A 24,121-nucleotide genomic window follows, 5' to 3' on the forward strand; every position below is an offset into this window, starting at 1 on the left:
GTCTGCTGTGGTTTCCTCTTCCTGTATAATATCTTAGTTCCTTGGGACTCAGTTCTTCATCCTCTATTCAGTTACCCAAGAAGTACTCCTTGAATACCTGTGCTGTGCCAGTCACAATTCTAGGTACCAGGGAGACATCTATGAGTATTTTAGATGTCGACTCCTTTCATAGAGCTTAGGCATTACTCAATGTCTAATTTTATCCTCACCCAGGTTTCAGATACCATTCACCTATGAACCTGTTAACATAATAATATATGTTTCCAATCTATGGCTATCTTCTTATCTTTATACACATACATATAACTACTACTTGACATTTCACACTTAAAGACCACCAAACCGATCTTGTGTTTGACCCTATTCTCCAAATCCTGCTCCTCAAATTCTTTATCCTGAGAGATGATGCCAACAGTGTTCCAACTATACAAGCAAGAAATTCAAAGTCATCAATATCTACTGAATTCAGTATGTTACATGTGTAAGGTTAATGTACATCTACACTGTGTCCAGAATTTACTCCCAGTTCTCTTTTGCTCCTGCTATCACTTTTTTCCAAGTGTTCTATTCACCCACCTCTTCCTTTCACCATCTGAGCTAGATTAATCTGTCTGTAATGTCTATGTACTCATATAATGTCCTTGCTGCAAATGATTTCTTATCACTTCTAAGAACTTTTTTTAAGATTGCTTGTGTCATTTTCAGAAGACCTTGGATTATCTGGGTCACAGATCCCTCTTCATTCTTATTTTTGTTCACACTTCCAGGTTCTCCTCAACCATGTTGTATCTACATCCCAGGCAGAGGCTGCTTTTATATAGCACTTTCCTTGAAAGACTCATTTCTTGTAAGTTTCTTTTGGAAAGGGACTTTCTGAAGGAACCCTTCCTGAACTCCACCCTCTCACAAGTTAGGTACAAGTGCCAAACCCCTTCATACAGCACACAGCACAAGCACATCTACTAGTTGCAATTATTTGGTCATTATTCTAACCTACGCTTTACGCCTACCTTCCCTACTAGATTGTAAAGTCCCTGAGGGCAGAGGCCAGTCTGTATTTTTCACAGGTCATTCCTCTGTACCCATGTCTGTCCTTCTCACAGAGTAAGATCCCAGTAAATATCTGGAACAAATGAATGAATCTTAATATCAAAGGACCAGAAGAAACTACCTTAGAGATAAAGAAATGTGTATCAAGGGAAATTAAGTAACAAGAGCTAAGCTGAAATTATAAATCATAATTCTTTTCACTTATCTTCTAGGTACTGCCCACAATCTGATTTTGAAACTCAAAGAAAATACATTTTTATAGTAAATGTATCATAGTATATCTTAGGTATTTTTGTGCCTGTATATGTATGTATGTGTCTATATATGTATGTATGTATGTATATACATATATTCTTATTTACCCTTTTGTCCATACTTACTTTTGGTTTTTATTAACAACGATTGTTTTAAAGATTTTATTTATTTATTAGAAAGAGAGAGAGCGCACACACAAGCAGGGGGAGCAGCAGCGGGTGGGGAGAAGCAGACTCCCTGATGAGCTTGGGGCCTGATATGGGGCTCAATCCCAGGACCCCAGAATCATGACCTAAGCCAAAGGCACACTTTCTACTGACCGAGCCACCCAGGCATCCTTCAAAAATGTTTTTTTATAAAAAATAACAGGGACTCTGGAAGTAACCTACCTAAAGTCTATTTTTTTTCACAATTTATTACCTATAAAATGTTACTAAAATGTTGTCTTCCAACTTCATGCAAGTTTAATTTTATCTTAATAAAAATAATTATTGTTCTCCACACATATGAGCTGAATAAAAGATTAAAGAAAATGGAGTACACTGCTGCAATCCTCCTTTGAAGATTCTGACTCAGATTTAGAATCATATTTATATCATGTTGCTGATATCTGCGTAGAAGATAGTTACTACAAAAATAAGATGTATTTGTAGAGGTAGTTACTGATGTTTAAAACTCACAGAAGCAATGAACTCAATAGTATATTCAACCATTATTCTTAGGTGTATCATCTTATTAAGGGTATTGGATTTGTCATATGACTAAAGTAGCTCTGACCTTGAAATAGATCCCTTAACCTTCCAAATTTACATCTGTAAAATGAGTATAATTCTTCCTTGTTCAATTCAGATTCAGAGATATATAAATGAGATAATGAGATAACAAATGTACAAGTACTTTGTAAATTTTTTAAAATTCCATTACAACATATCAGTATTAGTCCTAGATGCTCCCAGCTTCCTAATTTCAAATTGTAATTGGAAGCACTTATTAATTAATATGAACAATACAAAGCCAAATATCAATTACTTTTAACCAATAGTAATATACATATAACCAATAGTAATTATTTTTTAACAGAAAGATTAACTGTATAAAGATGCTTTCAATTTGGAAAAAAAAGATGTACTATGTCACAAACTCGTAATAATGAGATTAATATCAGTTTGAACTCACAAGAGGGCTAAAGAGCATGTCTGAACTAACACACTTTATTTTTTCCCAGTCTCAACAGTGTTATGTAACAATACAGACACTCTAGTATAATAGGACTTCAATAAGTCACGCTTATGAATATGCGGCTCTCATCTCTACATATATACATATGAAGAGTATATGTATATTACATATATGCATACATGTATGTATAAAATTCATCAGTAAATGTTACATATTATATTTAAAGGAATGATGGATGTTAAAATATGATCCATGTGACAACTTATAGAGTTAAATATGACAATGAATCTGGACAAATTCTTGCATCTTTACCTCTAGAGCATGTATCTGAAAAAAAATTTAATATCCTTCCCTTGGACTTTTATAGCATCACTAGCATATAATGATGCAAGCACTGTTACTTAATAAAGATAGAATTCACCAGTACACTGTGAATACTGATGTCAAGTGTCTTGAAATATTGTGAGCCTCCTTGAAACCCTAGTTATACTTTTTTTCTGGGGTACATCTGTAGTTTTTCTGCCTCACCATGTGATTGAGTCTGTATTTCCAAAGTCAACTGGCTTGATCAGTCATGGATGGGCTGATCATTATCTTTGACCACATTTTTCCAAAAGTGAAGGACCAGCCTCCATGTGTTTGGTAGAGATGTCTTCTTTGCAAAAGATTTTCTGGACTTAATAGAAATCTTTCATGTTGGTTTTTGACACTTTATTCTTACCCTCCATCCCCTCTTTCTGTTCTCTTCCCATCCCTTCGACCACCAAAGCTGTCAAAGTGCATTTACCAGCTAACTGGTACCCCATGGCAAGAACAATTTGAGAAATCTGGAGTAAGACATGTCACAATAACCATGATTAGAAGTCAGGATTTACACTTCCTTCTATGAAATTATGTTTTCAGTATTAAGAAAAATTCCAGAGGAGTTTCTAAAAAGATGATATCATATTTATAGCCACCTAAGAAAGTACATAGTTTTGCTTACCTTTAATAATGTTTGGCTTTGGTGGCATGCTGAACTCATAGACTGTTGGTTCTGAATATCCCAATCTATTGGCAGCTGTAATTTGAACTTCATACCCCATTGTCCACTGTAGATGCTCCAAAATAATGTGGTCTTTATTTCCCTGCACTTTTTTCTCTAGCCACTGATCTTCTTTATCTTTCTGTAGGGGAAATAAGATATATTTTATAAATACATTGAAGTTTTGAATTTTTTAAAATATAATTTATCTTCGGGTAGAAAAAAGTGCTTTTATTAATTTCAAAAAATAATATTTTATCATTTACAGGGATAAAGAAAGTTACTTTATCAATGAAGTAATTTCTAACAATTTTCTATAAAAATTCTGTATTTTTTTAAATTTTAGCCAAAGAATGATTTCATAATTAATCTTTGATAACTCAGTGGTGATAATTCACCTTCATTAGGATTTTATTTTTATTTCACAAGTATCAATTTGCTGTTTGGTCATTTGTAGATTATTAGTAACCAGGTGGACAGAAAAAAATGAAACATAGTTTACAGAAAAAGCTTAGTATATCTGCTAAAATAATTGCCAGACATTCTAACAATGTTTATTCTTCTGATCCATGAGCATGGAATGTTTTTCCATCCTTTTGTGTCTTCAATTTCCTTCATAAGAGTTCTATAGTTTCTAGAGTATAGATCCTTTTTCTCTTTGGTTAGGTTTATTCCAAGGCATCTTAAAGATTTTGGTGTTATCATAATTGAAATCAATTCCCAAATTTCTCTATCTACAGTTACATTGCTAGTGTATAGCAAAGCAACTGATTTCTGTGCATTGATTTTGTATCCTGTCATATTACTGAATTGCTATATGAGTTCTAATAGTTTGGAGGTAGAGTCTTTTGGGTTCGCCACATAAAGTATCATGTCATCTGGGAAGAGAGAGAGTTTGACTTCTTCTTTGCCAATTTGAGTACGTATTCTTTTATTTCTTGTGTTGACTGATTGCTGTTGCTGGGACTTCCAGTACTCTGCTGAACAATAGGGGAAAGAGTAGACATCCTTGTTGTGTTCCTAAGGGAAAGGTTCTCAGCTTTTCCCCATTAAGAATGATATTTGCTGTGGGCTTCTCATAGATGATTTTTATATGGTGCCCAGAGCAATCTATACATTCAATGCCATCCTGATCAAAATACCAATGCCATTTTTCAAAGTGCTGGAAAAATTTGTATGGAACCTAAAATTTGTATGCAATCCTAAAATTTGTATGGAACCAAAAAGACCCCAAATCACCAAGGAAATGTTGAAAAAGAAAAACAAAGTTGGGGGCATCATGTTGCCTGATTTCAAGCTACACTACAAAGCTGTGATCACCAAGACAGCATGGTAGTGACACAAAAACAGACACATAGATCAATTGTACAGAATAGAACAGAGTGTTGAGAAATGGACCCTCAAATCTATGGTCAAAGATTAGTTAATCTTTGACAAAGCAGGAAAAAATATCCAAAGGTTAAAGACAATTTCTTTGATAAATGGTGCTGGGAAAATTGGACAGCTATATACAGAAGAATGAAACTCAAAAATTCTTTTACACCATATACAAAGATAAACTCTAAATGAATGAAAGACCTCAATGTGAAACAGTAATTCATCAAAATCCTAGAGAAGAAAATAGGCAGTAACCTTTTCAACATCAGCCACAGCAACTTCTTTCAAAACATGTCTCCAAAGTCAAGGGAAACAAAAGCAAAAATGAACACTTGGGACCTCATCAAGATAAAAAGCTTCTGTACAGTAAAGGAAACAGTCAACAAAACTAAGAGATAACCCAGGGAATGGGAGAAAATATTTATAAATGACACTACAGATAGAGAGCTGGTACCCAAGATATATAAAGAACTTCTCAAACTCAACACCCAAAAAACAAATAATCAAGTCAAAAAATGGGAAGAAGTCATGAACAGACACTTCTCCAAAGAAGACATACAAATGTCTGACAGATATGTGAAAAAATGTTCATCATTAGCGATCAGGGATATTTAAATCAAAATCACACTGACATCACTGAGATACAACTTACCTCAGTTAGAATGGCAAAAATTGACAAAACAAGAAACAACAAATGTTGGTGTGGTTGTAGAGAAAGGAAAACTTTTTTTTTCTTTCTTTTTTTTTTTGGAAACCCTCTTAATCTGTTGGTGGGATTCAAGTTGGTACAGCTACTTTGGAAAACAGTGTGGAGCTTCCTCAAAAAGTTAAAAATAGAGCTACCCTATAACCCAGCAATTGTACTACTGGCTATTTATCCCAAAGATACGGATGTAGTGAAAAGGGCCATATGCACTCCAATGTTCATATTGGCAGTGACGACAATAGCCAAAGTGTGGAAGTAGCCAAGATGCCCTTCAGTGGATGAATGGATAAGGAAGATGTGGTCCATGTATACAATGGAATATTGCTCAGCCATCAGGAAGGATGAATACCAAACATTTGAATCAACATGGATGGAACTGAAGGAGATTATGCTAAGTGAAATAAGTCAAACAGAGAAAGACAATTATCATATGACTTCACTCATTTGTGGAACATGGCGGTTAGTGTGGAGACATTAGGAGAAAGAAGGGAAAAATGAAGGGGCAGAATAAGAGGGGGAGATAAACCATGAGAAACTATGGACTCCAGGAAACAGACTTAGGGTTTTAGAGGGGAGAGGGTTGGGGGGATGGATTAGCCTGGGGATGGGTATTAAGGAGGGCACATATTGCATGAAACACTGAGTGTTACACACAAACTATGCCTCATGGAACACTACGTCAAAATCTAATGATGTACTGTATGGTGACCTACATAATAAAAAATATTAGGAAAAAGAAAGTTATTATGAAATTATTGCTAATTTTCTTGGGAATAATTATAGTATTATGGTTATGCAGAGAATATTCCTTGAATTCCCAAATATTTGTGTAAGGAGTATTGAAGAATGAAGTTTCATGATGTTCTTATCATATGTTTTAGCAAGAGGATTTATCCATGTGTGGGAATAAATGGAGAAAGGTGTTTTAATGTGGCACTATGTTAACAATTGTGGACTCTTGATGGAGAGTATATGAGTGTTTACTGCAGTTTTCCAAATTCTCTCTATGTTTAAAATGGTAAATAAAAGGTGTCAGAAAAGAAAATAAATATATTAGTTATTAATTTATTAAAGATATATACCCTCATAAATTCCCAGATGTCCAGATGAAATCTTTTTTTCCCCTGCACAATAAATAAATAAATAAATAAATAAAAATTAAAAAATTAAAAATAAAATAACTGCCAGAGACTATTGTTTAAGGCTTCATGTGGGGAAAGGAAGATAAAACGTCTTGCAAATAGAGGCTGGATATTTTTTACAGATTTAAATTACTATGGGTATTTTTATTATTCTGATGTTTTAGACTCATAAAAGTATTACCTGTTAAATATGTTATTAACATCAGAAAATAAAAAGTATCATTCTATCCTTGAAAATCTACACTTAAATCCTGATCCTTTTTCTAAAATAAATGTTTTAGGGCGCCTGAGTGGGCTCAGTGGATTGGGCCTCTGCCTTGGCTCAGCTCATGATCTCAGGGTCCTGGGATGGAGTCCTGCATCGGGTTCTCTGTTCAACAGGGAGCCAGCTTCCCCCTCTCTCTCTCTGCCTGCTTCTCTACCTACTTGTAATCTCTATCTGTCAAATAAATAAATAAAATCTTAAAAAAAAAATAAAATAAATGTTTTATATCCATATTTAAATTACCCTTATCTTAAAAATATACTATGACTACAATTAAAAAAGAAAAATAAAGTTATACAATTTAATGACTTAAACTAACCTAAACAATGTGAACATTTAGCTGTGCCACATTATCCATTTAAACACTGACGCATTCCTTAGTCTCTTTACCTTGTTTCTTTCATCTCTCTTACAGAAATGATAGTAACAGCTGCATCTGTCAGTTTTATGAGGAAGCAGTGAAGAGAATCAAGTACTTTGAGTAGTCCAGGGCCTTAGGAATCATAAGCACTTAGCAAATGACCGCTATTATTAAGGAGAACATATTTCTATAATAACTATATGAAAATAAAATAATAATTTGCTGGAATAATGTGCTTAATAAATTATCACTTATAATTACAAATCTCAATTTCCCAGAGATAAAACTATAATAAATTAGAGCCTGGTGATAGATAGAGAGATAGATAGATAGATAGATAGATGACAGATAGATTAATAGATAGATAGAGGAAAGACAGATCAATCTTTTTAACCTGAGTGCTCAGCCCAGTTGAGCCAATATTGTACAATGTTGCTTTGACTATAAAGCATAACAATGTTTTCAGCATTTATGGTGAAAATTGAGGATTTATTCTCTGAAATTAAATTGTGGAAGTTAAACGTATGTTTGCATTAAATTGATTGTACTACAAACATAAAGTGTCCATTAAAAGGAGACAGGAAGACATTATTATTTTGATAACATATTATTACTCTATTTTCTTACTTAATTATTTTTGGTTACATAGAATTTTTATTACAAAGGCTTCAGTTAGCTTGTTTTGATATTTCATCTAAAACTAAATATATTAGCACCCTTAATGCTATGAAGCCATGGGTTTTGGAAAAGCACTTAAAGTTCCCATATAAACAAAGGCATTTCTTTGATTTTTGATACTTAGAAATGGATTAAGTTTATGAATTGTTGCCCAGTCCTATTTTAAGGTATTATGAAGTATACTGAAGAGGTCATATGACACTTACAACTTGCCTACATCACTAAATGACTAGTAAGTCTAAGAAAGGAAGTGAGGAGTGCTTTTGAAATGTTTGGGACTGATGTACCAAACAGCCATGATTTTCCCAACACCTTCCTTCTTCACCAATTCTCCATCAATTATTCATTCCACCTTTACTGGGTAGAGGGGCAGTTCTAGAACTCTGAACACAATAGTGAACAGGACAGGTACAATACGCTAATACCCGAGTTCATACCAGCCAGGAGAAAGACATGAGCTTTTTGAAAAACCAAGAATGCTCTGGGGGCATGAACCAGGGAAACTTAATAGAGTCTGGGGCCTCTGGGGAAGTGATGGCACTCATATTGGAGATAAACTCCAGTGTCACTCTTCATTTGTCCTAATAGTTAATGAAAAAGTATGATTCTTTCCCTGAGGTTTGGATCCAAAAGTAAGCACAATGATTGAAAATCTCAGAAATAAGCACAAACACTGGGAGGTAGAAAGATACATATTATAGGTTTGTTGTTTTCAGTAAATGTAAAAATGTAAAAATGTAAAAAAAAAAAAAAAAAAAACAGGGGTGCCTGGGTGGCTCAGCCGGTTAAGCCGCTGCCTTCGGCTCGGGTCATGATCTCAGGATCCTGGGATTGAGTCCTGCATTGGGCTCTCTGCTCAGCAGGGAACCTACTTCCCTATATCTCTCTGACTGCCTCTCCGTCTACTTGTGATCTCTCTCTGTCAAATAAATAAATAAAATCTTTAAAAAAAAAAAAAAACTATAGGTATTGACCAAAAAAAAAAGCTTAAAAATATTGATTCAAAAACAATCTTAGATGATATATTTATTACATGTATATGCGTATATATATGTATATACATATTGTGTCTGTAAATGTATGTGTATACATACACATGTACAGGAAGGAGGGGGTGAAAGCAGGAGAAGTGAAAGTTTAGATAAAGACAAAGGGTATATGAAGCAGTAAAGAGTTGCCCCATGGCCTTCCTTTTTTCCCAGTAATTCCATCAGTCTTAAGTAACTATGAAGTGCTTGGTAAGAATGAATATCTTGGTGAAAATCCAGAATTGAGTTTTTGCTCTGGATCTGAGTGGAGATGTGGCTGAAAGAGCCAGAAAATGAGCCAAGAGCTGAGATCTGGATTACCCAAGGATAAAATTTATTCTTCACAGAGATGGGGAGACTTCATGTCCTTCACATAATCCTCCAAAAATACTATGTCTGGGAAATCAGCATTTGAAGTGAAACTTCCAGACAAGCACAAGACATGTAGATAGTCTCTTCCCAATTACCCATCATGTAACTCTTAATTGTTGAAGCTCTTAATGTGATACATTAAAAGCCCCTCCATCATTTTAGATAGTTGGACTGATGGCATAAGGAACCAAAGGGAGTTCTAATATTTCCCCCCCATTTAAGTCAATTTCATTTTCCATTCAACCATTAGACAAGGAGGCTTTTTAATCCCTTAATTGCTTTTCTTAGGGAATAGGGAAAAAAAATTAAAGTGGGTGTTACCAAATACTCCCCTAAGTATCAAAATCTCAATTATGCATCTGTAGAGTGCCTAATTTACAGAATTTAAATGCCTAGGGAACTATTTAAGATAATCTAGTTGCAAAATGTTCCCCTAGGTAACTTAATGAGATGATTTGCTGAATAGGGCTATTATTAATAAGCCAATTAAATGTTGAAGGGCAGCTACTAAAAGAAAAATGGTCATTTTGCTTTGATATAGCTTCTCTTAAGCAATCTTTTTTCTCAGAAAATAGATAGCAGGGCCAAATGACAGTTAAGACCTCTCCTTATCAGTTATTTTAAAATTATAATATCAGCATATCGGGAAATATTTGCTATCATCTGTATAGGGAGGAAAGCTGAGAAGAGATGAAGGAGGTGTTGCTTTTCTTATTTGTAGAGGACTCCCTGTTTTTATTTATAATAAGAATTAATTCAGTAATCCTTCTGGAAGTCTTAAAGAATATGTGGTTAATATCATCTTAAATGAAAATAGAATCAACAGTGGACATTAGAGGAGGTTCGCTTGTACTAACTTGATTTTTAAGGTTTCTGTGACTCTATTATGTCTATTATGGATTTCCTGGTAGCGTGGTTCAGCTCTTCTCTATTTGTATGACCTCACAAAAGGCCCCAGAATTCTCTACAGCTCCGTTTATTACTCTGAACATAAGAGAGATGACTCAGCAATCACACACACACACACACACACACAAACACACACACATACACACACACCCAGTTTTGATTTCAAAAGATGCAAAATATGGAGGATTTCACTGAAGCTTCAAATTCTAATTTCTTTCCCTTTAATTGAAGTATACAGTTGACTCAAATTCCGATTTTTTTTCTATTATCATAACTAATTCAAATTGCTTTTGTTCCATATACTGAGGTTTGGTAAAACTTTGTAAAATAGATCCTACTTAATCTATTCCTAGTCTCCATCATCCACATATCTCTTTAGGGACAACTGGAATCTAATTTTTCCTTTCCATCACCTTCTGCGTTCTCTCAACCCATAAAAATTTACTCAGTACAAGTGTTTTTTTTTTTTCTCTTGCATTCATGATTATTTAGATTTATTAAACTAATTATAAAACTATGTGTAATTGCTCAACACAGACTCATTTATTGATTGATTCTTGTATTTATTCATTCAGACAACAAATAGTCTTTTTGAAGATCTCCATACCAGAATGAATAAAACTCATCCTCTTCACTAGGTCAAAGAAAAATTAAGAGAAAGCTTAGAACTCTTTAACATCCATAATTATTATTTGAAAATGCTTCAAAACTTATATTGATGGTTTTAAATAAATTCCAGTGTACCCACCTAAACATAAGTAAATCAGAAAATAAGTTATTATTATTAATAATTAATTAGAAAATTAGCTATCTCAACAAGAAGAACTCAATTTCATGTATGTATTCTTTTAAGACCCTTTAAAAAATTATCTTTTCTCTTCCTGTGGCCATTGAGATACAGCCTTCCAGACTCCCGATAGCTTAAGAAGGTCAATTAAGACTCAGAAATGTATGCTAGAGCACTGTTGCTAGTCCCTAAAGTACTTTCTTCACAATTGATTTTAAGCAACTAATTTTCTTTAGTCCTTCTTAGCTCCGGAGACTTATTTAATGTGCCAACACTAAGTGATAGTTATGATCCCACCGCTATCATCAAATTAGGGAGAAAACAGTGAAAAACTCATGGAAGCATGTAAAAAGCTATTTATTAAATTATATCGAGTTACACTGACTCTACAACACAAAGTAGATGGAAAATATTCTGTACATAAGATAATTTCTTTCATTTTTCCATATATATTATGAAATTAATAAGCTTGTCTTTATTCTCCAAATACATGGTTTAATCCTACTGGCTTATTGATAGAGACATTAATTTTCACAAAGAATCCATAGAGACATCTAATTCTTTCACTGCTCTAGCTCTGTTCTTATAAATTCTGTCTTCTTAATGTGTAACTGAACAAAGTCATGTGCCCTACACGTGTTCCTGATCTGTATTACATATTCTCTATATTAGGATATAATTTGTCTTTCCTCATCCTGGTGAAATGCAGGTTTAATACTTAGATTCAATGTCTGCTAGCAATCAACACTTTCATAAGGAATATTTTATCTCAATATTGTTATTCCCAGGTTGTAAAACATATAGTCCCACGCACCTGGAAAGTTGAAAGCAACGGTCAAAGAAGCAATCAAGTTTATTGATTTTTTTAAAGATTTTATTTACTTGACAGAGAGAGACACAGCGAGAGAAGGAACACAAGCAGTGGGAGAGGGAGAAGCAGGCCTCCCTACAAGCAGGGAACCCAATTCAGGGTTCGATTTCAGGACCCTGGGATCATGACCTGAGCTGAAGACAGACACTTAACTGACTGAGCAGCCACTCAGGTGTCCCAGAAGCCATCAAGTTTAAAATCGTTATGATGTTGGTTTCTTTCTGAATTCTCCTATGTCTTTACCATAGAGATTATACAATTAAAAAATGCACTGCATATCTCTAAATAATGCTTTGAGTTACTCAATTGTACTTTACTGTGGAATTCATGCAGTTTGAGGAACTAACAGATGAAATGGCTTGGAATCACACAAAGAGAACAGATGATTAAAAACCTTTTTGAGATAGTTACTATTTCAATACAAGTGCAACCATCAAAGCAAAGACTGCCATAAATATCTAGCCGACAAACCTTAACATGCAAATTTTTAAATGTGAAGGACTAGTCTGTTGAGAAAGAAAATGTGGAGAAAATTATTCCTTCCCAAGATCTGCTCTTGTTTCACCACATTCATAGAGCTTACATTGAATCATGGAATTTCCTAATAGACCTGTAGAGCATGATGTTTGCAGGATGAAGGGGGCAGAGAAGGAAGGGAAAGAAAAAAGAATAGACATATAGAGATTATTTTAATGTGTTGAAGTAGAAGGCATACCATAAATGATATGGCAAAGATAAATTGGATCAGAATGGTTGGCCTTTGGATGCACAGAGCTAGCCAAATGACGTTCAGATGGGAGAGTTGAAGTATCGGTATAATTTCCACAGGGAGATTTCTATTCAACACTTACTGCTGCAAAACTGTTTAGATTTTAAGTCTTATATTCTGATATCTGTTTCCTACGCCCACCACATCACCCACATTCAGTAAGGTTCAGTTTAGCCATTAAAAGGTGTTGAAAAGTATCAATGTATTTTTTTTAGTATAGTTGACATACAATGTTACATTAGCTTCAGGTGTACAACATAGTGATTGGACAAGTTTATGCATCTTGCTTGGCTCACCATGAGTGTAGCATCGTATGTCCAGATACATCACATCTCTATTACAATATCATTGCCTATATTCTTTATTCTGTGCCTTTTATACCACTGACTTATTCATTCTGTAACTTTGTCTCCAACGCCCCTTTCCTTTATGTTTGATTAATGGTTTATATTTATATTTATATTTATAATGTTCAAGACGGAGAAATGCCTTCCTTGAAATACAAAGGATGGAGAGGAATTGCTTTAATATATCTTGCCATAGGAGCCTAAAATTCTGCTACTAAAACAGTGTTCCATGCTAAAATGTTATCAAGTTTGAGAGCAGTAGCATAGTAATTGGCAGTCAATTGTAGCTATGCTTTAATGATCCAACCAATTATTTTCATTGAGATATTTAAAAACAAATCTGCCAGCACCTTTTCAAGTTAGAAAGTTACAGAAGTAAGATGGAATTGAGAAGGGACCAAAACTTTTCTTTTACTGGTAGGGGAAACACAGATGTTGAGTGAATAGACAAAAATAGGGCTCCCCTACTATTGGTTTGACGGGGAAGAGAAGGGAAAAAGAATGCAAGATACAAATTTACTGGAAATAAAAGTTTGTTCAAATTTTAATCTAAGACTAAGCCATATCAACTCTGTCTAAATATTAAACTATTTTCATCATCTTTATGGAAACTTGAATTACTCCAAGTTTTCTAATCTTATTATACTTAACACTATAACTTATTTGTATCTATATATGTTTCACACAAAACTCATAAGAAATCAATTCTAATTCATGTTAAAGAATTTGGTCAGCATTTTAAATGATGGTTTATATTATTAATTAAAATAATAAAAATAGATAACAATAAAATTATAAAATAAATACATTATTATAAAATATATAATTTCCCTTTGAATATCTAAAATGCTATTTGTTTTTTCTTCCCATTTTGTGAATCTAATTGGCTCTGAACAGATGCAGTGCTAATCTAGGGAACATTTTTGGCTTCAGTAATGACTGGGGGCATAACTGGCTGTGTAATGAGTGAGGACAGGGATGTTAAACATTCTGTAATAGAGGGTCGATTTCTGGATGGCTCACTATTATGCTATTCAAAATGCCAACAGTGGGTCCTTTCAGATACACAGGACTCATGTCTGATTGTTATGGACTGAATCATGTTCCCACCCCAAATTCATGTTAAATCCCTAAACTCCAAGGTGATTTTACTTGGAGATACTGCTTTAAGGAGGTCATTTGGGTAGAACTCTAATCTAATAAGATTGATGTTTTTATAAGAAGACAAAGAGAGGTCAGGGATATATGTGTACAGACAATAGGCCATAACTCAATCATAGGCAATAAACTAGAAGTTGCTGGAGGGGGTGGGGAAATGGGGTAACTGGGTGATGGACATTAAGGAGGACATGTTATATAATGAGCACTGGACATTATATAAGACTAAAGAATCACTCACCTCTACCTGTGATGAATCACTGAAGCAATAGTACAGTATATGTTAGTTGAATTAAAAAATTAAATTTATTTTTTAAAAAAAGAAAGAAAGGAAGGAAGAAAGAAAGTCATGACAGCAAGAAGGCAGTCATCTGCAAGCCATATAGGGAGGCCACAGAAGAAACCAAACTGGCTGGCACTTTGATCTTGGAATTCCAACCTCCAGACTGTGAGACAACAAGTTTTTGTTGTTTAAGCCAAGCAACTATGGCATTTTATTATGGTAGCCCAAAAGGACTGAGATGGCTGTTTAATAAAAAAGATAATTATTTTAACAATTTGTGACAGAACTCAGACCCTATTGTTAAGTTGACCCAACACCCAACTATAACCACTTTTCATTTAGTTATAGTCTTGAGAAATATTTCTGTCTAATGGGACACAATTTTAATTTTGCTTAGTGGAGTTTTTAGAAAATGTGTACTGTATTGCTGGAAAAGAAAGACAAATTCAGCTTAAACAGCCTATTACCTTTTTGTTTTTTCTGGTTTCTTCACATTCTAAATGTGGATGTGAATCCACCATCTTAAAATTAAAGATAATCTATATAAAGATAAAAGCCAATGTGCTAAGGATGAAAGAACATAAAGAAAAATATTTTGGGTACCTGATTTTATAGCTGAAGGAGTCATACATTCTTCAAAAATAATGCTGTATTAATAAAAGCTACTAGTATATGAAGAAAAGTCAAAATAGGCATAATAAATACTTGCTATCATCAGTTGAAATAAATGATTCTGGTTGAACACAACATAGCACTGGTATATTATTTCCAATATCCAACTCTTCAGAAAGGATAAGTCAAACATTTCTTTTAGTTTTAGGTACAAATTATATTAATAGAAAATATATTAGATTTATTTTTATAACTCCTCATTGGATCTCCGTGTTCACTATGGGATTTTACTGAGGTTGCTTATAAATTCTTATCATCTACCTGTATTTTGTGACATAAATTATCTAATTGTAGGCCACAATCTGCAATGAAATCTGTTCTTCCAGTCCAGTTCATGATTCTGTTCAGGCCTGTGATCTTTAGAGACTCTTTCCTTCCAAAGAGTTTCTAGATGGTCAAACAAGAGCAGTCATGAAACCTGACTTGAGTAGCATGAAACCATCATGTTCATAGTAGGACTAGTGAGCCATTCAGGGCCACTTTGGGGAACAGGCATGAAACCTTCCTAGACCCCCCCGGCTGCTCACCATTCCCAGAATGAAGCCTGCAACAAAGAGGGTTCCAGGAAAGGGACTATTAATTTTAAATTTAAAGACTGATGTCTAAAATTAATTACTTAAGTATGCTGTTCAAAAATCAAACTCCTTAAAAAAAAAAGGCTCCTCTTGTAACAAAACTTTAAAACTTAGATGTTTAAATTTTAAAAAAATATTATAATTTAGAAAATTATGAAATTGTGAGAAAACAGCTTCATTTATAGACTATTAGGGAACGATTACTTAAAACACTATTTGCTAAAATATAATAAACTTGAGAAGTATTACTAAGTGTCCCATAAACATAAATGTAAAATTGATACTATTATAGGGATAATCATAAATGTTAATAAATAAATTTCACACAGTTTAATTTAGAATTGTGTTTCACTTTTAACATATTGCATAAGAGACACAAATACTCCATAGCACTTAGGACAATGTTAAGAGAACCCACTTTAAGTGGCATTAGGTATAATTTTCAGCCAAAGGTAAAGTCCACTATGTCACTTTCTTCATCACTGCAACCAGAGGATGTCCTTCACCTCTACATCCATAGGTCCCAAGGCAGCTCTTAGCTATCCCAAATCCCATATTAGCTAGTGCTAATTAAACTTGAAAAGAACTAATCCTTCTTCCACAAGTTCAATGTGGCCATTCTTTGTTAAATGTTGTTTGGAGCAATTTGTGTTTTAATCAAGTGACTAAATGTCAATATTAATTCATATAAAAACACTTATTAATTTAAGGCATTAATAATCTAATAATTCACAAGAATAAAAAATGAAATAATTTTGATACCATAATTACTTACAATACAATAACTAAAATTAAGAAGAGGGGCTTAGCTTGAAGTTACTAATATCAAGCAGAATGGAAGGCAAAAACATCCTGTTAAATTTGTGAGAAAAATAAGGAAAATGTTTTCATTTCTGAAATGCTAAGTTTAGAAATCACAAGATGAATACATGGCATTTTTTGATGATCAATGCTTAGATTTTATGCACATACACAAAAGGCAAGTATTTCACAATTTATCATGATGAATTTCAGCAATGGACAATTAGCAGTTTAATTTCTATGAGTACTGTTTATCATTGTTAATATACATTCATGCCTAATATGTCTATGGATTCAATGCAAATTTAATACAATTTGAAAAAATTATACAAAATGATAATAAAAAGGTACTTACACTCCTATACTTGACAATGTATTCCAAAATAGGGGCCCCTCCATCATCCTGTTTGGTGATACTTAGTTTAAAGCTCTTTCCACTGCTTGGCTGCCCATGTATGGCTGGAGGACTTGGTTCACCTAAATAAGCAATACAACATTCTTGATTTTTATCCACACCGCAGATACCTGGAAAAACTTCATTCTAATAAAGAGAACATTGTCATGTAGTTAAAAAAAAAAAAAATGATGTGATCCTGAATTTACCATTTTTCCATCTGCCTTTTGTTGTGATGAAACTGCTGATCCCTTCTCCCCATCTAAGAAACAGCAATATTCATAAATCTACATAAATATTGAAGTGTCATGACAAAATTGTGACACCTGAGAACCAAAATATCATTTATACTGATGTGCAAATGTTCTGAGAATAGCATTGCATTATACAAGTGAAACGTTTAGTTCTTGGGTTATTAATAGTGTGCAATCCTGTTTATTCATGTTAATTTCAGTAAACATTTTGTACATATGTTTTAATATAAACATTGTTATCAGACTACGTGGAATATATACTGACCAGGAAAGATAGTAAGTTAATGGCTTAGCAATTACCTATCAGCTTTACTAGGTGTTTTTTCAAAAGATTTTTTTATTTGTTTTGAGGAAGGGGGCAGGGCAAGGGAGATGGAAAGACAGAATCTCAGCAGAGTCCATGTGGAGCACAGAGCCTGATGTGGGCGCAATATCAGGACCCTGAGATCATGACCTGAGCCAAAATCAAGAGTTGGACTCTTAACTGACTGAGCCATCCAGGCGCCCCTTAATGAGTATTTTTAAAGTAAATGCAGATTTGAATACAGAAATTTTGTGATATCTAATCAATAGACATGTGCTCCAATATGTAATTTTTTCCTCTAACATCAGGGACATATTTGCCTTTGATGTGATTCATCCCATGGAGGTGGTTTTATAACAAAGATGCTTGTATGTTTAATATGAACAGGGATCTAGTGAAATGTAGTTTTCTACATGAAGGGTGCCATCACTGCTTGACAACATGGAAAGGGAACTTCTTGCTGTGTGTCACTTATGTGATGTTTTTCAGCATGCACTAGCATCCTCTATGCTTTTTTCCTTCAATTCCCTATAGATAGGAATATGGTAATACTAAGGAATTTTCAGGAGACATGCTTTAGTATGCAAGGTTCCAGAAACTTGTAGTATGTATGGGCCTACTCAGAAGAATGTCAAGACAAACTAAGCAGAATAGAATGAAGAGGATTTTATGACTCCAAACTTGGAGAATCTGAGTTTTTTTTTTTTTTTCCTTCAGCAGGTTATCTTTTCTAATATGGTGTTTACAGCCATATGAAATGAGTAGTTTATTTGAAAAAGGCATATAGTTAAAGAAATATGCCAATGGGCTATGGTGACATGCAAGTATATAATAAAATAGCCTTGTATATTACAGCCATACAGAAACAAATTAAAATTAAAAATTAATTAAAATTAATTAAATTAGTGTGCAGATATTATGATCTGAAATAATCCATATTCAATATAACATATTTTCAATAAATGAATTAAATGTTTATAAAAACCAGCACAATAATTTCTTAAAAAGACTTAAGAGACAGTGGGAAAATCTAAATATTATAAAATGGATCTTATACTCAGGTAGTTTAATATCATTTTTAAATTACATTTTAGAATGTCTGTGTTGTACAGTATGAATTTATTTAATAATATTATAATCATATTATTTTGATAATAACATTTTGAGATAATAGTTATACAGCAGGAACTGTATTTTCAGTTACAAATGTTTTAACATATAAATTTAAAATGTTTAGGTCTATATTAAACCTTTACGATACACTAAATTTATGATTCCATTACAATTGCTACTTCCTTCGGAAAGAAAGTTCAGAACAAATGTAAATTTCATCAAAAAGGAATTGATTAAAATAATAGTTTCTATTAGTAGTTAAACAACAGAATGTTTATGCCAAAGTAATAATATAAATAATAATCAAGAGAGTAATAATGGGTAGCTATGACAAAGTAAGTACTTTACATATATTATCTATTTTAAACCTCAAAAAAGTCTTGAGAAAGAGCTACAGGGGTGCCTGGGTGGTCCAGTCTATTAAGCGTCTGACTCCTGATTTTGGCTCAGGTCATGATCTCAGGGTCATGGGATTGAGTCCCACATGGGACTCTGTGCTCAGCACAGAGTCTTCTTCCCCTTTCTCTCTCCTTCTGCCCATTTCCCCACTCACACACCATTCTTTCTCTTTCTTTTTCTCTGTCAAATAAATAAAACTATAAATCTTTTTAAAAAAATTGTGAAGCAGCTAAAATGCATATTTCTAATTAAAAGTAAAACAAAACAAAAACAGAATAAAAAAACTTAGACCTGGCCCTTAAAGTTTCAATGTCTAAGACTGAAGTCTGCAAGTCAATAGCAGTACACTAAGAGATTAGAAGTATTATGAGTTAAAAAGAAAAGATAAAAAAGAGAAAGAGGAAAGAGATGGGTTTTCTGTTTGAAGCACCTAGGATGGTGTTCTACAAACAAATGAAGGGGACAGTGCCAAATTGAAGAGGAAACAAAGTTGGAGAGGTTAGCCAAAGTCTTACTGGTCTTGTCCTCTTTGGGGGCTGATGTGCAGTGACATGGAGAGAGGAACCAAGACAGAAAGGGAAAGAAAAACAGTCTGACCAAACCTCACTTCCACCTACTGATGCCGAGAGCATCGAAGCCACTGAGGAAGGAGGTATGAGGAGGGCAGGCAGGCAAATGTGTGTGTGGACAAAAGGGGTGTGGACAGAAGGTGAAGGCTGGTGTTGAGGATTAGAAGTAGAGAAGGTACAGATCGGCTTAAATTTGTGTAAAGTCATTCTAGTCTGAAAGTGTAGCTGTGAGTTAATATGAACCAATAGTCGTCCTGGAGAGAAAACAAGGAGGGACTGAAAAAGATAAAAGCATCAGAAATGGAGAAAAGGGGACATCTACAGATTCTGTGAGAACCAAGAGCAGGTCACAAATTAGGGTAAGGTCATTAATTCTCGCCAATTTGCTGTATTTGGTGTACATATCAAGCACGGTGATGCCCAGATTTTATAATAGCACTTGTTAGGTCACAGTCAAATTCTTCACATTGTCAAATAATTTATTCAACATAAAGGAAATGGAAGTCTTTTCAAATTTATCTTCACTTTATGTAATTCCACAGCCTTACAATACCCTCAAAGGAGGACAGTATCAGGGACAAGGCTACAATAGTTAATCTGCATTCACCATGAAAATGGGTTAATTCAGTGGTGCCTTTTTCTCACACTTTGGGCCTACAGAATTTATGGGATAAAGGCAATAGTCATGTCTCATCAAAAGAATGAAATATTGGACATGTTACATAGTCACTATTTTTACTTTCTCACAGACTATGGTCTGAGCCCTATAATCCAATTAATCAGACTATTAATAAATAGGACACCTTCCTGATGAGGACAACTTCCTAAGGGCAGTCTTACTGTATTTATTATGTGTGCACTTTTTTTTGCCTCATTCAGAGCAAAGTTATTTTTATAAAACTTAGACGCCACCAATTTCAGAAACCACTTCAACAAAGATGTAATTCACTTCCCCAAAGTGTTGAAACACATCCCTGAATTTTAAGATGTCTTAAGTTTGCAGCGAAGAGAATGGCAACAGAGAGAAAAACAGAGATGATTACTTACGGACTGGTAACGTCTGGAAAATTTCTATTTTGCTGTAGTCTCCTTGCCCTTTTCCATTTACTGCAGCAACCCTGATTTCATAAGTCGTATTTGGTTCCAGGTTGCTCAAAACAACCATTGCTAGAAGATGAAAAAAATCATATTATATATATCTATGGTTAATATATTTTAATAAGTAAAGAGACCAACCTATTACAAAGTTGAGTGAATAATTTCAATGTAAATCTTTCCAGAAAACACCTGAAAAATAGAAAATACATTTAAGAGGATGATTTGTGAACACTGCTCTTCTTCACCTTGATTTTAGCCTGCAGACTCCATGCAGTTATTACCAAAGAAGAAATGTAATAGTTTCTTTCATGATGCATTCACACTATATTCAATAAATAAGAATAATCTGAACAAAATATCTTTATTATATGCATCCCAAATATTTTATCTACTTTAAATCCACTATTTCTATGGAACTTCATGGAGATACGGAATTAAACACACAGAACTCTGGTCTTGGGTATGGGGTCTTCCACTCATGGTAGAAAAGTGTCATAAAGCTGACTCCATAACCAAAATAGATAATTTATGTGATAATCTTAAATCAAATCAAATTATTTTTAATGCTGGTTTGAAGGTTGTCACCTCCTCTATTTTTTCTCTGAATTTCTTTTTAATTCTATACTTCCCATCAGACCTGGATTCAATATGACACTAAGAAGAGAGCATCTGAAAAAGTACAGGGATGTGAAGGTGATTAGAAATATCTCCTAGGTCATGCCAACTTCTTCAATTTACCAAAGAATTTTGGGTATAATGGTAGCTTTAAAATACCCTATCTTTACAAATTCCTCTGAGGAAGCCAACAAAATTCCATAGATTCCTCCAACCTTATTGCTTTTGCTAAATAGCACACAAATTTACTAGTGGAAGTGGTAAAGCCTTAATAAATAGTCAGAAAGAAATTATGTGTGGCTTATATAATCACTCCAAATAAAATGATCAATTCCTAATACACAATATAATCAGTCATAAAATAAAAGTTTAAATCATAGGTAACCAAGATCATATTTGCAGAGACATGGTTTTATATGACCCATGACTGACGATGGTATACATTAATAAAATTATGATTTATTAAAATATTTCTGAAAACTAATTGCATTATAATATAGATTCTTTAGATAACATTTTTTCATTCCACATGGTATGAATATACTTAATGAATTTGTTTTGATACTTCCTTTTGTTTCACACTCTCCCTAATATTCATTATCATGATATCTCTTTAGCTTTTTGTTATAATTGCTTAATTTCATTGAGTTAATTACTCCACTACAGAAAAGAAAAAATGAATTAATGGTAAAGATATTTTCTTTGTTTAAAATGCAGAGGTTAAAATACATAAAAATTATATATATATATTTTACATGTCCCTGATATATTTTGTCATATATATCAGATCATTATTAATGGCAAAAAAGATCCCAGATACCAAACAGACTTTATTTAATACAGTACAGATGTTCTAAAGCCAGCAGAAAGGATATGTTTCCAGTTGGCAAAATTGACATCTGTATTTCTCCGTTTCTCTACCTTGTAAGAAAACTTACCTTGCTTTTGGGAGTGCATTGCTTTGACAAAGCTTCGGATTATAATACCTGATGTCAAAGTTAAGGGAGGCCATGTGGGAAAGTCTGATGAGCAAGGATATCCAACTGATTTGAAACTACTAAAATAACTGGGAATATGAAGGCTTAATTTAAGTGTTGCTGCCAAGCTAACAACCTGTAAGCTTTTTCAGGAAACCCACATCCAGTTAGTTGTTGACCTGGAATCAATCTATATATGTAATATCAATCCAAGAAAAATAAATAGCTACAATTGAAAGGTTAGTGCATTAGATCATACAGATTAAGGGAAAAGAGGAGGGAATCAAATGAAAACTTTGAAAGCTAAAATGCTGAGAAGTTGAAATCCTACTGTCTTTGAAAGAAAGTTTTTGTTTAAGGTCAGTATAACAAGGAATGCAAAAGTTTAAAAGTCATCCTATCTTATCAATTTTGCCATAAATAAATAAAACAAATTTAAAGCCAATGTGAACTAGGCTTACTGTTCTGCAGAGATTTTTAAAGCTTTATAAAAGTGTGTTTGTTCATCAGGGCTTGTAATAAAAATGTTTAACCCTTTGGACAGTCAATATCGTCACGCACCAGTGAATGTTGAATGTGATGTCATGAAGCAGTCCGTGTTTGTTTGCCCCTGCCTTTACCCTAATGGAGAATGACTTGATATAGCATGGGGACATAGTAGACTCATCCAAGTATTACTCTGACTACAAAAACTTTGCAAGAAGACACTGTTGTGACGCATGCTTTAAAGTCATGAAGGAAGTCATTTGGTTCTGAGCCTAATTCTACCACTGACTGAGATCCTACTGTCTCAGGACTGAGTGAGTCTCCCAGCTCATCAATGAAGAGACTTTTATTAAGTGTCACAGAAACACAAGTAGAAAAATAAATTGAAAGTAGGTATAGATAAAATAATTTGTGCTCCGTAAAATAATCATCACCACACATCAATGATCTATGCAAATGAGGATATTATATGGAGACTGAAGCAATGCAAAATAATAGCCCAAAAGTTGTTCATCTTTGACTCTTTTTAATGGCAAAATACTCTGTATTTGGATACTTACTTATAAATATCAACATTTGCACAGATATAGGAGAGATTGCTATAGATGACTTTCTTGCTGCAGACAACATTGCTATGTTCTATGTGCCTCCCCATATTTCTATGACATAAAGATGCAACTGCTACCATCATTTTAAGATCATTGATACACTGTAACTCAGCCGTGTAGGTTAGAACAATTGGTAATGTTTCTGTTCATTTGTTGCCTTGATACAACTCAGCAAGAAAATCAGTAGAATTCAAATCATGTGACTTTATTTGTAAATAAAATCATCTGGAAATCAAAAGTGTGGAGATCAGACGGTTCATCTTTTTAGGTTATGGATAATAGAGCTAGCAAACTATCAGAGTATATCGAAAAAGGAATATGGAGATTATTAAATTAAATAATTAAAACAACCCCTACCTCCCCCTAGAAAAACCTTCCACATTTTATTTGGATTATCTGAATGTTTCTAGTAAAAGCTTTTCCTGGCTTAAATGGTTGGTCGACATTCTTCCTCCTCTGTCATTTCACAGGACTTGTGAGGAGTGTTGAGTTGTCCCTCTGTCTCTGCCAGGGAGAAACTCATTTCTTTAATTACATTATAAGCAAATCAGAAAATCACGTTTCTCCAAGTTTCCTCATATTCTTCTGTTCTCCGTATCAAGACTCTCCCCTCTGCTGACTTGAGTTTCACAGCAGAGCCAGAGCGTTTGCAGAGGAGAGAGGCAAAGAGGTGACTTACTGGCTGAATTGTTATT

At 33.8% G+C, this 24,121-nt stretch overlaps 1 protein-coding gene across 2 annotated transcripts in view; it reads right to left on the reverse strand.

Annotated features, from left to right (window-relative positions):
* Window positions 1–24,121, reverse strand: part of NCAM2 (neural cell adhesion molecule 2) — a 513,251-nt gene that overhangs the window by 39,915 nt on the left and 449,215 nt on the right. For both annotated transcript variants that reach the window (XM_082742470.1, XM_082742469.1), the window contains exons 13-15: window positions 20,690–20,809; window positions 16,965–17,086; window positions 3,470–3,650 (exon numbers count right to left, since the gene is read on the reverse strand). In XM_082742470.1, coding sequence (XP_082598596.1) covers window positions 3,470–3,650; window positions 16,965–17,086; window positions 20,690–20,809 — 423 coding nt within the window. The remainder of the gene's footprint in view (window positions 1–3,469; window positions 3,651–16,964; window positions 17,087–20,689; window positions 20,810–24,121) is intronic.

The sequence above is a fragment of the Mustela nivalis genome (assembly GCF_964662115.1).
Source record: "Mustela nivalis genome assembly, chromosome: 1".
Lineage (NCBI taxonomy): Eukaryota > Metazoa > Chordata > Mammalia > Carnivora > Mustelidae > Mustela > Mustela nivalis.